The sequence below is a fragment of the Dendrobates tinctorius genome, unplaced genomic scaffold (genome assembly GCF_039654945.1).
Source record: "Dendrobates tinctorius isolate UK_male_01 unplaced genomic scaffold, ASM3965494v1 ptg000038l, whole genome shotgun sequence".
Lineage (NCBI taxonomy): Eukaryota > Metazoa > Chordata > Amphibia > Anura > Dendrobatidae > Dendrobates > Dendrobates tinctorius.
The window spans coordinates 4,671,002-4,687,800 of NW_027361706.1; the positions used below are offsets into that span (position 1 = coordinate 4,671,002).

The 16,799-nt window shown below is 43.5% G+C and overlaps 1 protein-coding gene across 2 annotated transcripts in view; it reads left to right on the forward strand.

Annotated features, from left to right (window-relative positions):
* ARHGEF3 (Rho guanine nucleotide exchange factor 3) overlaps positions 1–16,799 on the forward strand; it is a 308,141-nt gene that overhangs the window by 135,169 nt on the left and 156,173 nt on the right. For both annotated transcript variants that reach the window (XM_073574132.1, XM_073574133.1), the window contains one exon: positions 1,275–1,343. In XM_073574132.1, coding sequence (XP_073430233.1) covers positions 1,275–1,343 — 69 coding nt within the window. The remainder of the gene's footprint in view (positions 1–1,274; positions 1,344–16,799) is intronic.

Below are 16,799 nucleotides of genomic sequence, written 5' to 3' on the forward strand. Positions count from 1 at the left end.
ATTCAGGGCTGAGGGAGCGGTTACAGTCAGGACTAGCAGAGCGGTCACAGTCAGGGCCAGAAGAGCAGTCGCACTCAGGGCCAGGGGAGCGGTTACAGTCAGGGACAGGAGAGCAGTTAGTCAGGGCAGGGGGAGCGGTTACATTCAGGGCTGGCAGAGCGGTCACAGTCAGGGCCAGAAGAGCGGTCACATTCAGGGCTGGGGGAGTGGTTACAGTCAGGGCCAGGGGAGTGGTTACAGTCAGGGTTGGGGGAGCGGTTACAGTCAGGGTTGGGGGAGCAGTTACAGTCAGGGTTGGGGGCGCGGATACAGTCAGAGCCAGGAGAGTGGTCACATTCATGGCCGGGGGAGTAGTTACAGTCAGGGCAGGCAGAGCGGTCACAGTCAGCTGCCGAAGCGGTCACATTCAGGGCTGGGGGAGCAGTTACAGTCAGGGCCGGCAGAGCGGTCACAGTCAGAGCTGGGGGAGCTGCCACATACAGGGCTGGGGGAGCGGTTACAGTCAGGGCTGGCAGAGCGGTCACAGTCAGGGCCAAAAGAGCGGTGACATTCAGTGCCGGGGGAGCAGTCACAGTCAGGTCCGGGGGAGCGGTTACAGTCAGGGCTAGGAGAAGGCGTTTGGTGGATTTATTTTTGACTGTTGCTAGGTTTTGAGTGTGTGATAATTCCCTTTCTTCCACTATTTTTTTTTTACCTTATCTTCCACTCCAAGGTTTGCACCTCTGTTGTTTAAGTGTGTGTATTTGTTTAGTATTTTCAGTTACCCCTGTTCATATTACCCTTAGTCAAGTCTGATTTGGTGTATTACGGTACACTACTACTCCCCTCTTCCCTGGGTGGGTGAAAGGTACAGACTGAGGGCGGAGCTAAGGCAAGGTACGTGGCCCCAGCGTCTTTACCATCAGAAGTAACCAGTGGAACAATGTGACCTAGAGCGCCCCTAGCATTAGGGACAGGGAAGGAGCCCCAGGTCCCGAAACACCGACCACAGAGTCGTGACAGGCAGCTTAGGTGCTCTGCATATTACAAATCCTGCAATCTTTGTTATGACAGTGAACCCAATACTGTCAGCTGAAAATTTGTGGCCATCGTCCGTGATGTATTTTAAGTTGTTTTGGTCAAAAAGAAAAAAAAAATAATGTGGAAAAAAACTGTACTTATTAATGTCTTTTTCTTATGCAACTAATAACACAGTGAATACAGTGTGTCGTAAATACATGATTGCTGTGACCAGAGGAATTTGAGACTTATTTTTTTGTGTGTTTGATTCACAGAGGAAAAGGAAGCAGAGTTCCCAGGATCAGGATGACGTTCTCAGTGTGTGCAGCCTCGGGAGGAATGATGTGAGTTCTTGTTTTGTTTCAATTGATTTCTGTATCCAAGAAACTTGATTGGACGAATGGACGTTAATGAAGCTACGGCAATGATGCAGATATCACTGCTTCACTTTCACAATTTGCTTCTGTTGGAGTATGGAAAAAGACATTAGGCAAACGCCTCTGCTCAAGACCACACAACATTGACTTATCGTTATAAATTTAAAGGGGAACTATGCGTTCAGGTATCTTTTCAGATAAGGTTGTCCTGTGTGTGTACATTAGAAATAACACTATCTCTGGACATTATGTGACTTGTATCCTGCATTTTTCACCGGTTTTCCCCTCTGCAGGCTCTATCTCTAATATTCTGTTGTCTCTGAGTAGAGAATAACTACTCTGATGTTTCCCATACACTAAACGCAAAGAAAGAGGAATTCTTGATCTTCATTTTCCTTTGGTAACACTCAGGCAGAAGCAGCATAGGCACAAAAGACAGTATACAGTAGCATGACTGAGCAGTGTAGATGGGATTCCAGCTCTGTCATAAGCTAGTTAGAATCTTCACAGTCTGTTTCCTTGTTCAGTTTTCCATAGACTTTGCTATGTAACCTGATTCCTCATTGGACTGAAAGTCCATCTTGTGGTGAGTAAGATATATTTGTAGGGGTTCAGGAGGAAGGTGAAGAAGTGGCTTATAAGTGGAGAAAGAAGCAGATTTCTCTGATAACGTATTTTACAAAGTTTCTTACATTCGCATGTTCTATTGATTTGTAAAAGGATTGTTGAAAATACAGGTTCTATTAAATAGATATGGGTATTAGTAGGAAATATGCTCAAGCAGCAATTAAAGTATCAATATGGGGGCCACCATAAACAATAAAAATGTAACGACAAGCAGAAAGAAGTGTCACAGAATGCCAGCTCCGGCAAAGGTGACATACTCCGCACTTATGATGGGCGAGAAACTCAAAATAGCTACAGTTGTGGCCAAAAGTATTGACACCCCTGCAATTCTGTCAGATAATACTCAGTTTCTTCCTGAAAATGATTGCATACACAAATTCTTTGGTATTATTATCTTCATTTAATTTGTGTTTGCAATACTTTTCAGGAAGAAACTGAGTATTATCTGACAGAATTGCAGGGGTGTCAATACTTTTGGCCATGACTGTATGTACAGTATATATACTGTGTGTGTGTGTGTGTGTGTGTGTGTGTGTGTGTGTGTGTGTGTGTGTGTGTGTGTGTATATATATATACGTTCTCTTTTTGGCTAAATATTCTAAATAACGTGAAAAGACTCGTTAAATGGATGGATTTTGATTTATAGGGTGGCTACCTCCGATGTGTAGCCACAGAGAACCACTTTCTTCCTTGGAGGAGAGCTAATTTTCATTCCTTTTTCCCAGGAAGCATCGCCTACCCTAGGTCTCCCTTTGCTTGCTCTGTTGTCTCCACAAGGAGAATCATTACATCTACATCCTAGAGGTAACATTTCTGCTTGTGGAGAGTGACATGCCTGACATGTCAGTGTATGGAGGCTTATAAGCCATGCAATGCACCTCTGGAAAATTAAATACGCAAATTACCTCTTCAGAGAGGAAGAGGACTAGAACTGTAGGGCCACATATTGGAAGAACCCACTGTCATCTCCTCTAAACTCACTAATGGGAAAATCTGAATACAGATATTACCTGTGAAGTGTGAATGAATGGAGGAGAAAGAAGCGGATTTCTCAGATAAGATATATTAGAAAGTTTCTTATTTTCATGTGTCCTCTTGATTTACTCTTTAAAAAATATCTCACTTGTGCCACCTTTTGGAGGTAGCTGCCCTATAAGTCAATGTCTGACCCTTTAACGAGCCTTACAACATAACCAGGGAATTTATCCAAAACCAGACACTCCTCTACAGACCTCTGTTTCAGAGTTTTGCCCCTCATCAGCACACAGCAGGGCTTTTGCTGGCTGAATAAGACACCCCAGGGGTACGGGCTCTCATTGAGGAGACGAGGTGATAGGACTCCTCATGGGACCATTCTAAAAGAAAACCAGTACAATAATGATAATGCCAAATGTGGTGGGTGGCACGCAACACTGCCAGCGTCATATACTGGCGTGGTATGGAGTAAGTATATAAAATGATCTGTGCGTTAACTGAAGACACTGGAAGACCCATGACCCTGTATAGCATCATAATGTAAGGTATCCTGGGGAAATGTTTAAAAAAAAAAAGCAGGTGAGATGCGAAATATAGGAAATGGCTGTAGGGCAGGTGCATGCAGAGGAAGTATCGATGTCCGTCTTCTAGAAGGGGAAGGAAAGGAACAGATTGCAGGAACTCTGGTAACCAGAAGATTACTGACAGATGTGGAATCATTTGGGAATCAGACATTCAGATTGTGATAGCCGAGAGGTGGACGGTTACTGGGAGATCTCCACTATGGCTGCTCCATTTGGCCCACAGATTTTATAATATACGGATATTATTTGGAGCTTTATTAATGGGATGTTTCACTTTACTGATCATAAAAGCTGCTTAAATCATTCCAATCATTAACAGGAATAAAAAAAAGTAACTAAATAGGTTTAATAGAGGGCAAAATCACATAAAATATTTATAAAAGGTAAATATAATTTATAGGTGAGACATTGGCTTTTTCAATCGTTTTGCTCACCAGTTGTTGCTGGCAGAGGCTGCCCCAGGGGTAAACATCTGTGAGTTTCTTGTCCGAAGGTCTAAGGGGTAAGTTTTCTCCTTATGGAGATTGGCATGCCAGGTCTATCACACCAGTATGAGGAGACTTAAAAGCCTTGTATGCTCCTCTGGGGAAATTAAATATGCAAATTGTTTCTTCAGAGAGGAAGAGGACTTGAACTCTAGTGCCACCTATTGGAGGTAGTAATCCTACAAGTCAATATCGACCTTTTAACGAGCCCTGCAATATGACATAGAATAAGCGTCAAATGTGTTATGAATGGGTCACCGAGGAGAAAAAGGCAAAACAAGCTAAGCCACAGAAAACCAGAGTGGTTGGTAACTATGCAGATTGCAGATCCCTGATCTTACCACACAACTAGCAGTATCCGTGGAACGTGCCTACGATGAACCTAGACGCCTCGTCACGGCCGGAGGACTTCATAAGCCTAAAATAAGAAAAGGGAAAACTAACTGCCCCAGAGAAGACCCCAAAGGAATAGATAGCCCCCACATATGTATTGACGGTGAAACAAGATGAAGGTGCAAACACAGGCAGGAAAATAGGCTGAGCAATTGATGGGGCCCAAACTAACTAGACAGAAAAGGAAAGGGAAGACACTGTCTGCAATCTGCAAAAAACCCTACAAAAATCAAGTCCAACACTTCTGAAAGCATAATTAACCCTGAAGTCTCTAGACTTCTCCCACTATATCAGCACTCTGAAATATTCTGAGACAGAGCAAAAAGAGACCGAACTAGTAAGGGACAAAAAGCCAATTGGCAAAATACTGATCAATAAGAGTGGAAATTCAGCTCAGCCCCCAGCCGGGGCTGGCAGACCACACAAAAAACTGAATAGACCAACAAAATCAAGTGTGAACATTAGCAGAAAAACTTAGCTTTAGATGACTGGAAGAGAGCTGAAAACCAAGAGCTGACAAGCCAGAAGGAAACACCAGCAACTGAATAGGGCGTCGGCTGTCTTAAATCCAATCTGAGAATCCTGAGATCCAATCGTCATCCTCATTCTCAGGTGGCAGATCTCCACCGATCAAACCAGCCGCACCACCTCCCGTCACCACCAGAGGAAGTCCAGAAAGGGAACTCACAACACAAATCACAATCTCAATTTACAAGTTATAAACCTAGCACTCAACATGGATGTGATCAAAAAGAAGATTTATTGCAGTACGCATACAAAACGTTTCGGTCAATTGCGACCTTCTTCAGTTATGTGCTGTATTAGGTATTCAGCAGGGGATTATATAGTCCTTGAATAGCTCATTGTGCTCATAATAAAGACAGTCTGTCTGTCAGCATGAGTTAACTTATTTATGTGGACTGATGGGGCATATGTTCCTCCAGACACGGGATCCGCCGCAAGTCTCCATCCTCCAGATGTGCTCACAGTGTTTTTTTCCACGTAATCTCAATTTACAGATACAGTGTTTCGGGGTATTGCCCCTCATCAGTGCAAAGTATAAAATATGATTCGTCTAGGTGAGAGACTAAGACTGGGATTTAAGGGGTAAGTTTACTCCTTATGGAGAGTGACATGTCAGGTCTGGCATACCAGTATGAGGAGACTTAAACTCCTTGCTTCTTCCAATAGATGGCACTAGAGTTCAAGTCCTCTTCATCTCTGAAGAGACAATTTGCATATTTAAATTACAAGAGGAGTATGCAAGGCGGTTAAGTCTCCACATACTGGCGTGCCAGACCAGGCATGTCACTTTCCACAAGGAGAAACTGTCAGCAAAACAGAAGAATTTTGAGAAGTTAAATAAACAAATTAAAACAAAGAAATGCATCACAGTTGCACCTAATTTGGGCACCAGGCAGGACAATGAGTTATTTATAATAAGGTGATATGGTAATACAGCTGTATGCGGAGGCGTTGGGTGAAATGAGCTTAGAAAAGAAAAGTAAAGAGACTCCAGGGTAAATTGGATGTCGTGTTGGGCTGGTTTGGGCAGTTGCATTGACTGCATTGGTCTTGTTCCTGCATTTGGACCTATTTCGAGCAATTTTGCAAAGCACGTCCGTCAAGTTATCAATCACTGCTGTAACATAGAAGTATTCCCTGTGAACTGAACATAGCAATAACCTGGGCCGCATTGCAAAATTTGAATATAGGCCCCCACCTGCATATTGGTCAGATGTATGGGCACTTGTAGCGTTCCAGATCCTATATTGACATACATGTTCGCCCCCCATGTAATAATGCCCCCATGTAATAATGCCCCCGTCCTGGCTGTTTCCTGTTATAATGTAACCCATCGTTGCCCCCATCGTGTAATAATGTCTCTTGTCCTAGGCCTTTGCTTGGTATAATGCCCCCCATCCTGTTATATACCTCTTCCTGGTATAATGCTCCCCATCCTGGGCCTCTTCCTTGTACAGTGCTCCCCTCCTTGTCCATTTCCTTGTATAATGCTCCTTATCGTGGACCCCTTCCTTGTATAATGCTCCCCTTCCTGGTCCCCTTCCTTGTATAATGCTCCCCATTCTGCCCCTCTTCTTTGTGTAATAGTCCCCATCCTGCGCTCCTTCCTTGTATAATGCTTCCCATCCTTGGCCCCTTCCTTGTGTAATGCTCCCCATCCTGGGCCCCTATCTTGTATAATGCTCCCCAACCTGCTCCCCTTCCTTGTATAATGCACCCCTTCCTTGTATAATGCACCCCATCCTGCGCTCCTTCCTTGTATAATGCGCCCCATCCTGCGCTCCTTCCTTGTATAATGCTCCCCATCCTGGGCCCCTTCCTTGTATAATGCTCCCCATTCTGCCCCTCTTCTTTGTATAATAGTCCCCATCCTGCGCCCCTTCCTTGTATATTGCTCCCCATCCTGGGCCCCTTCCTTGTATAATGCTCCTCATTCTGCCCCTCTTCTTTGTATAATAGTCCCCATCCTGCGCTCCTTCCTTGTATAATGCTCCTCATCTTGGGCTCCTTCTTGTATAACAGTCCCCATCCTGCGCCCCTTCCTAGTATAATGCCCCCCATCCTGCACTCCTTGTATAATGCTCCCTATCCTGTGTCCCTTCCTTGAATAATGCTCCCCATCCTGAGCTCCTCCCTTGTATAATGCTCCCAATCCTGTGCCCCTTCCTTGTATAATGTTCCCATCCTGGGCCCAATTTAAGGTTCTTGCACTTAGTACATATTATGATCCATATGTATAAGCCCAACTACCACAATATGGTGGCCTCAATGTAAATCCATATAGGTATATTAAACCCATTTTTAATAGGCTCTGTAATATATACAGTATATTAGCAGTAAGTTAGCAAAATATCTTCTAAATGATTCTAACAACATAACATTTTCTTATATATTAGCACACAGGGGGCTTCTTTATCTTTCGTGTTTGCTTTTGCATTGCATTGACAGGAGATTTGCACCTGCCCATTTTTTTTTTTACTTTGTTAGGAGGCGCTGAGTAATCTTGTTATTCGCACTGCATTAACACTGTTACTTATAACGATTCAGGGGACAAATCCAACCTGCAAATTAACTTATAAAAAAGTGCATTACTCACCCTTCCCGGGTCCAGCAGTGAGTTCCAGTGTCTGTTATAGTCTGCAGCTCTGATGTCATTCATGTCACATGTACCGTATCAGTTATTTGGGCGATGCTTCGCTGATCATCCTATAAAGGCGAATGTGTATTCTTACAATGTGCTCATATTATACAGGCATTTTTGCAGCCATAATTAATTACATTGGCATTTGACAGTGCCCTTCCATGTAGGAATTAGTGATGTAAAAGTTTAATACTGGTGGCAAGTCTTTCAATGCAGACAATTATTTGCCTGCCTTAAAAGGAACCTGTTAGGACCAATATACAGGGTGGGCCATTTATATGGATACACCTAGGTGGGCCATTTATAAAGATGCAATCCAAAATGGCCGACTTCAAAATGGCCGCCATGGTCACCACCAATCTTGAAATGTTTTCCCCCTCCCATATATTAATGTGCCACAAACAGGAAGTTGATATCACCAACCATTCCCATTTTATTTAGGTGTATCCATATAAATGGCCCACCCTGTACTAAACAAGCTAGTTATATGGCTGTATTGGTCATATAACAACAATAAAATTGATACCTGTCTTGTAGTAAACTGATGTACCAGTGCTGAGATATCAAGCTTTCACAGCATATGTAAATTAGCCTGCAAGTGCACTGGGGCGTGCCCAAGCACCTCATGGATATTGATGTCCCCACTGCACTTCATGGCTTTAAAGGGGATATCCGAGACTATTTTAATTTTTTACAATGGACCTAAGAACTTACAGGCAGGTAGTTGCTATCTATCTGCTTGTTCTGTCCAACATCAATTTCTGTCAGCTCAGAGCGGTCGCAGATAGCTCCTGCCGGCGATTCTGCGCCTTCTGCTGAAATCAAAGACTGGTGACTCTGCCGATGTCATGCTGATTGACAGCCGGATCCCCGCTGCCAATCAGCATGACGTCGACAGTCATGCCGCTTTGAAATTTCCGTGCAGAAGAGGAAGAGCTGCTCTGTTGACGATAAATAGAAAAATTGCCAGCAGTATTGGTCAGTGACTACTTGCCTGTAAGTTCATAGGCCCATAAGAAGAAAAATTAGTTCTGGATTATCCCTTTAAATCTCAGTTTCTCAGCGCTGGTACACCAGATTACTACGAGACGGGTATAATTTTTATTGTTGTTCTACGATCTATACAGCCATACAACTAGTTTGCTTGGTAAATTCACCCTGACAGTCATGTCTCTAAACTCTATTAACCTGCTGATATATTGTTAATCTACAGGTTAATAGCGTTCCAATGCTGGCCGGCCGCCGTACTGAAAGCGCGGCTTCTGTGAGAGTATTAGCTTTATTCCTCCCAGGAGCCGCCGGCTTTCAGTTACAGAGGAGCACCAGAGTGTCTGCAGTCACTGATCAGTGCACAGTGAGCTGCAGTTGTAAGCAGTCCCCAGCACTTTGATAGCTCTCTCTGCAGCGTACCTGTGCAGAGAAAGTTGTCAATCAAAGAGCCAGGGCTTGCACACAACTGCCGGTCACATTGTGGTGACTGAAGCTGCTCTTGCACAACCCTACGACTGAAAGCCGGCGGCTTCAGGGATGAATAAAGTTAATTTTCTTTCAGGAGCCGCACTTTCAGTACAGCAGCCGGGCAGTATTGTAATGCTATTAACCTTCAGATTGACCCCATATATGCAGGTTAATAGTATTTGGGGACATGACAGGTTCCCTTTTAAAATTGGTCTGCATTTGTCCAGCTTTAGGCAACGTTAACTTGATTTCCTCATGAGGTGTGTCTATAGGATTGCAAACATGAAAGCATCCAGGGATCGCAGCAGCCCGAGGCTCAGCATGGCAATGCCTTCTTCATTCTTCGCATGCATGTCATCTACAGCTATTGCAACGACAGACATTCTCCAAAGTACTTTCTACCAACTTGAGAGGTGTCTCCACCTTTCCTTCTCTTCCCTAAGACTTTGTGCTATTGATTCTTTGTTACCTTTTTGCTCTCCTATATAAGGTATGTGCCAGATACTAAAATTGGAATTATTCTAGTGATCTGTGCACAAACCTCTATACAGATAGTGAGACTATTTCCATTTGTAGCAGCTACAACGTGCGTCATCATGTGACTCCTAGAAGTGATACAACAACACACTTCTGTACACAATGTCATATGTATACTTAGGCTTGGATACTGTGACGCTTCATCCAATGTGGGCAGAAATCACTTTGAAGGGGGTGACAAAAGAAAGTGATTTCTGCCAAATACTCTTTTACATTCTAGTTGCCTGAGTCACTTGCTACTTGACGCAGACAAATGCCCGGGAGTTATATGTGACATTGAGAACAATTTTCTCTTTACTTTTACAGTATTTTTGTTATGCCAGAAATAAGTTTTCTGTAACCATCCATAAGCGTAAATGAAACCCGCGTGATACCGTCTGCAAATGTGCAGTTATTTGGTAATAGAAAGCTTTGCAATGTAATAGATTAAGCCGTCACAATCAGTTTTTTTTTAAATTATTGTTATGGATCTGAAATGGAAAAATGAAGCAAATTGTTTTGATTAGAAAAGGAATTATTTTGCGTCCACAATTTTTCTGTAAATCTATGCATCTCCATGGTAACAGACTACAAGCAAACTTTGTGTAGTCTGCTTCTGTCATCATACCTCTTTCTATTTCTCCCCTTCTTGCTTACATACTTTCATTAGGATATTAATAAGTGAGAGACAGATGGAGAGGAGTGTGACTGCAGGATTGGGTCATAGAGAGAAAGTTGGTAGTTTGTTTTATGGAGAATTTTAAATATTATTTGCTAAGCTGCTTCATTTTTGTTGCATTTAGTCAAAAAAAAATACAAACACAAGAAAAATGAATAACAGCCAATATAGTTTTATGCGTGAAAGGTAAGGCTGTCAGCACAGGCTCTCCCGGGGCTCCCTTGACATTATGTCACACAATCCCTGAAGCCAATCAGCACTGGCTTCATTCTTCTCTCCTACAGACATAATTGACATCCGGGGAAGTGAGATAAGAGCCGCAGCTCTCACTTACTTTGGATGTCGTGATTTGTCTGAAGGACTTTGAGAGTGAAGCCAGCTCTGATTGCAACAGGGATCACATGACATGATAATGTCATGGGAGCCCCGGGAGACCCACTGCTGACACGGCTGCAATGGCACAGGAGGGGAGTATAGGTGGTATTATTTTACAAGAGGGTAACAGGGATTGAGGTGTTGTCCAAATAGTGGAGAACCCATTCAATGGAGGCATTGATGTGAATGTGAATCTAGTGATAAGGGGGATCACATGACATGATAATGTCATGGGAGCCCCGGGAGAACCACTGCTGACACGGCTGCAATGGCACCGGAGGTGAGTATAGGTGGTATTATTTTACAAGAGGGTAACATAGGGATTGAGGTGTTGTCCAAATAGTGGAGAACCCATTCAATGGAGGCATTGATGTGAATGTGAATCTAGTGATAAGGGGGCCTCATACACAGTAGCTAGTTGTCGGCCAAACGATGGATGGCCGGCATCTATCTTTTCCGACTCCTCCATATATAGGAGTGCTCGCTCAGCCTGTGCTCTCTATGAGAGAGCTGCTGTCGGACTACTGTGGCTTTTATCGCTAGAGAATTAAAGGATCATCAGTTGGCAAGTTTGGCCAATGTTTGTCTAAAGATATGATTTTTTTTTTTTTTTTTAAGAAGTCATATTTGTTTTAAGTGTTGGTATATAAAGCAGTTGGTGTACATTCTTTATAGAATTTGATTCCAAGCATGCCAGGAGTGCTCCACCAGCGTATATATTCTAGACATGTATATACCATAATCTTCTATTGCTAGACAGAGATAAAAAAAAAAAAAGTATGGAAAAGTGTAATGGACTGAAGTAATCCATACAATGGAATACAAATACAAAAAATTTGGCAAAGCTTCATTACTCCTGTGCTGCAGGGAAATTAAACACTTACTACCAAGTTTTCGAACACGTTATGGCTGATCGCTGGGGTACCAGCAGTGAAACACCCTGCGATTGACTTACTTGCTAGAACGGTCTCTTGAAAATAACAGGTGACCGCAGTCTCTTCATTTCCATTGTCCCAACATTTAAAAACGACGTCTCAAGCTGGAGACATTTGGAAGAGCTTAGAGGGTAAAGGTTGAGGATTGAGTGTGTCTACAAACCCTTCAACCTGCAGAGCTTAGATCTGAAAATCAAGTGAGTGCTTATGGAACATGTCAAAAACAATAATGTATGAGATGGCTGTCATCAGTCTGGAGGGAAATAAAAGGAAGAAAATATAAGAAGGAGGTTAAGAAGTTGGTGGCACATCTGATCCAGTTGTAGGAGACTATTGGTATACACAAATGGGCTGCCTAACTTTTCTAAGTCTAGATCCAGAGAGTAAAAGCCACCCCACCATGACAAGGTGACCCCAATTGGGATGGTCCCTGACTCTAGTACTAAGCCTTTCTTTGTGTCAGCAGGCCTCAAAATAGAAGGGGGCAGAGCAGGACCCAGACCGGACTGTTTCAACATTTGCCCATGTAAAGTTAAAGTTGATTAAGCCTAGATCCGGGTGCAGAGTAAACAGATTGTCCACTTTAGTGAGTCAATTTTTTAAAACTTTTTTTACTTAATTTTTGTAATTGGGTTTCATTAAAAATGTTGCACCTTTTCCTAGTATAGTCTCTGATTTGCCCAAGCTGCAGAATGAGTTAATTAAGAATCTGTCAATCCACCAGCTATGCTGGATCGACGGGGCGTTTGTAACTCTTTTATCTGTCTTTTTCTGAGCTCCTCTTAGCTGATTTATGATCACACACCACATTAAAGTAGAATATGTAAGGAAACGAAAAGTCGATCAGTGCGAACTCTCCCATCAGACCATCAGTGAACTCACTCTGCAGCCAGAAATACGGTAGATAGTACAACACATAGGCTATAGAAGGCAAACAGCGTGAATTATTTAATGAGACCCAATTATAAGAATGATTTTTAGCCCCAAAAATAAACATGTAAGTAAATAAAAACTAAAAATTCCACAAAGGTGGATAAACCACTTTAGATACCTGTCTCTACTTTTGACCAGGAGGCTAAATTTGAGTTTTTATTGCTCATTGTTGGATAGTCATAAGGGATCAGATCTTAAGATATCAGTAAGGGCTCATGCCAACATCAGTGCTAATCGGGCCAATCTCAGACCGTAATGCACGGACCGGCCTCGGCTCTCCCGACCCGAGAGTCACAGCCTCATAGATACAATATAAATGAAACTGTCATGCTCCAGTATGTCCGTCCATTGCAGTCCAATATCGGCCTGATTAGCACAGACGGCTGCATGAGCCCTATGCATGTATTAAAGGGGTTGTCCAGTCTTAGGCTACAAGTTTGCAGTCACTCTATGTAACTACAGACTTTTGAATCCTCACATCACTCATACTGCTCACTGTGAGGAGTCTCCGGTATCAGGAGCAAACAGGCACGTGAGCGCAAGTATATGATTTGCATACACGTGGGCACAGGCCAGCTAGCTGTGCGCGGCCTTGCACAATGCAAGTTTATTGAAAGTCTAGTTGGAATGTGGCTGGAAGTATGCAAATCGCATACTTGAGGTCACATGATAGCCGGACCCCGGAGAATCCTAGCAACGCGCAATGTGAGACACATAGAATGACTGCATATGTGGCGCCCCCACGAGTATGGTCGTCACAGTGGCTTTTCCTTTCTCCAGGGGAGGGTAATGCCAGGCTTGGAGGCAATGATGGGTCTCTCTCGCAGTCAATCCATGCATGCAACACAGTTCCACTCCAGGCCAGCAGGGGGAACTCTGAACCGGGATTAAGGGGAGGAGTGCTCTCTGAGGGCCAAGAGGAAGGAGTGGTTAGTTAGTCTGCGGAGGGTGAAGTGTGCAGACGTGTGGAAGGAGCGCAGAGATAGAGCGCAGAGGACGAGCTCATCTCGGGAGAGAGTGCATGAACTGGAGCCTGGTCTCCACGGTTGTACGGATACTAACGGTCCTGCAACAGACACCAGAGGAGTAGGAGGCTGCAAATGCCCTACTCCCATCCAAGACTTGAGGGCACAACAGCAGCTTGGATAGTGAGCCGGGACTCAGGAGAGAAGAGTCCCCAAGATAGGCTACAGCTGTCTGTTTGTGCAAGTGAGGTTCTTGAGAACATCTGACAGGAGGAACTTCAGTGTAACTCTGTACTGGAGATCCCGCGAATAAGTGCTAGTAAGGAGACTGCACAACCCATCTGCTGAGAGAGAATCCCTGAATTGCTTCCAGGCTAGCCTGCTCCAGTACCATCTGTAATCAGGACCTGGACTGCAGTAATCAAGTAAAGGTACAGAAATTGCACCTCGCTGTGTCTTGTCTGCTTCCTACCTTTTCGGCACTGCTACATCTCCGTGCCAACCACATCTACACTGCCCTGGGACTATAGCTTCACCTGTGGGAAGCTTTTACATCTTTGCTGCACCCTACCATCAGTCCCAGCGGATCTGCATGCAGCGTCGGCTTAACACCTCCCTTGCCGAGCACCACAGGTGGTTTCATGAACTATTCATCTAACTACATTCCACCATTCACATCTTCCTATTACTTGTGCGCCCAGGGCCACGGTCCGGGTCTCCGCTGCTGTGACACATCCCACTGATATCGGCCCGGTACCGAGTACCCCACAGCCCTGGGAGGGCGACCCACATACTTGTTGCCTAAGACTGGACAATCCCCTTTAAAATAGAAAATTCCTTTAAAGCCTGGCCATTTATAGGTTAAATTGATCTCGGGTTTTTTGTGGAGCTAATTTAACGATTCTGGGTAGCAAGCGATGAAATGCTTTAATGAAGTAAACAGTTTGAACACTTTGCCCTCATCTATCAGAACAGAGATGGTATCGAGTTCTATCAGCTCTTGTGTTTGCAGAGCGGTGCGAATATTCCGTAAAAACTTGGCAGGTGAGAATAGAAGAATATAATGGGAATACACAGGGGAGCGCAGAGCTGACTGGTGCTGAAAGGAGCAGATCTTGTGATTTGGCTCAAAGCTTTGGAAATGAAACAGAACAAAACCAGGAAAGGTATTTATAGTGACTCCGCATTCTTGGTTATATTTCATTGTATGCATTTTTCCCCCCTAATTCCTCCCCAATAAATAGACTTAAGAGCAAAGACTTAAATAAATGACAGCGCACATTCCTTCCCAAACATCTGTGTTTCTTCTTCACTTTTATTTTAGTAATATCGGAAATAGGGATCTGTCGGTTTGTGTGAGCTCAAAGCTCTTTTTATATCCATGTCCCAAATATTTGTATGTAAAGGTTTGATGTGCGCCTTTTATTTAGAGAAGCCGATGGTCAATGGAAATTTTCAAACCCGCATGAATTTTTTCAGGGTCTGCGAAAAAAAAAAGTGTTTGATCTTTGGAATTACTGGAAAGGTGAATGGTAGCATAGTTTTAAGGTCGGACAAACCTCGAAATAGAAAGTTTTATACATTATAGTGTGAGCTTTATTGCGCAAACCAGAGGCAAGACAGCAGGTAAGCAAAGTAAGTACGTGCCTGGTTATGAGGACAATTTGATAGTAAGATCAAGTTGATCTGTGTGAGCAATAGAGCACTGCCTTTAAATGACTTTTTTTAATTAAATACATATATTTTGGGCTGAAAAACAAAACCATTTTTAACACAATTTTGTAAAAATTTGGAGCATTTGGTTCCTACAGCCTCTATGTATCGCTGTACATAGCAAAGTGTTATGCCACATACTTAGTGAGGGAGTTGGTGCAGTGAAACCGAGGGGCGAGGATCTGTTGATGAGGTCTTGGAGGCCCTGTATGGGCAGCCTATGGAGATTGGAGCTGGGTTGCCGACTGGAGCTTGATTCACGTGCTACGGTCGTGATAGCTATCGTCTGGATGTGAGGAACTATCTTAAGGACTGTTGTTACCATCTGGAGCGGGAGACATGTGCTACGGTCGTGGTGCGGAACATGGACTGTGACTACAGACTTTAATGGCAGAAGATTCCAAAAGCTGTGGGCCAACCAAAAGTTGGGAGACAGTGGGTATCTCCTGGTACGGGGGGCAGTGGAACTACTAATCCCGGGTTAGGAAATTGTGGCCTGAGAGCATTGTATTTTGGCCATCTACTCGGAATTACTGTAAGACAATGGATGTAAGGAATAAAAATAGTTACATGGTTATCCTGCCTAGGTGATTATTAAAACCCACAACCTCATATTTTCGCACAGACTAAGCCCATGTATTGCTTCTACAGCCAGTAATGCACATTAGGTTAATGGGGGTGTGCAGGATTTGAAGAACATTGCTGATTTCTTCTGGACAAAAATGCCACAAATATCTATGGATTACGTCTAGTATTGCAGTTCTGCTCAATTGAAATAAATGGGGCTGGTATGGTATGTTACACCCAACTATTTGGAGCAGTGTTGCACTGTTTTTGGTAGTAAGCCACCATTTTTTCGAATGCTTTAAATCACTATTATAGACGATTGAGTGGGATTGGTTGATGACCTATAGTAGCAACCTGACATTCCCTGTGTTATGGCTCACCTGACGAGATGGATCCAGTGATCTGCAGGTCAGGGTGAACACATGGAACTAGAGCATAGGCACAGTGAGGAACCTGGACAACAGGCTGTGCTGGATGGCAAGCAAAGAAGCAAAGCAGGATACATCGGAAGCCACAGAGCCAGACGTGTAAACAAGCTCCGGAGAGCAGATGAAGGGTTAAACGGAAGGTCTAAATCAGGATGTAGATGCAGGTTTGAAGAAACACAGGCGTTGGCAGACATGATTGCAGTATAGTGTGAATAGACAAACTAAAAGTTTGTATTGCTTACAGCAGGCGATGAGTTAATCAGCAGGTCTGAGGAGCACAATTTGATTTGTAAGTTGTTGATATCACATGAGATTGCAGACAAGATGCAGGCAGCTACATGTAGTTTGTTCTTCAATGAAGACAAGAGTATTTGTCCAAGAAGATATCACAAATTTATTATTATTATTATTATTATTATTATTGTTATTATTAGCCTTCAGCTCGATCTCAAGCCATCTTGATGGATGAACGCTCTGTAGGAAGGTCTTGGGCAAGCCTAGATAGGTCCACCAGGGTCTTCTCCACCGATATCTTGATAGTATCAAGCCATCGGGTTGCTGGTCTTCCTCTTCGCCTTATTTCGGCTATTCTTTTGATCATGAAACAAGCTGAAAAATTACAAT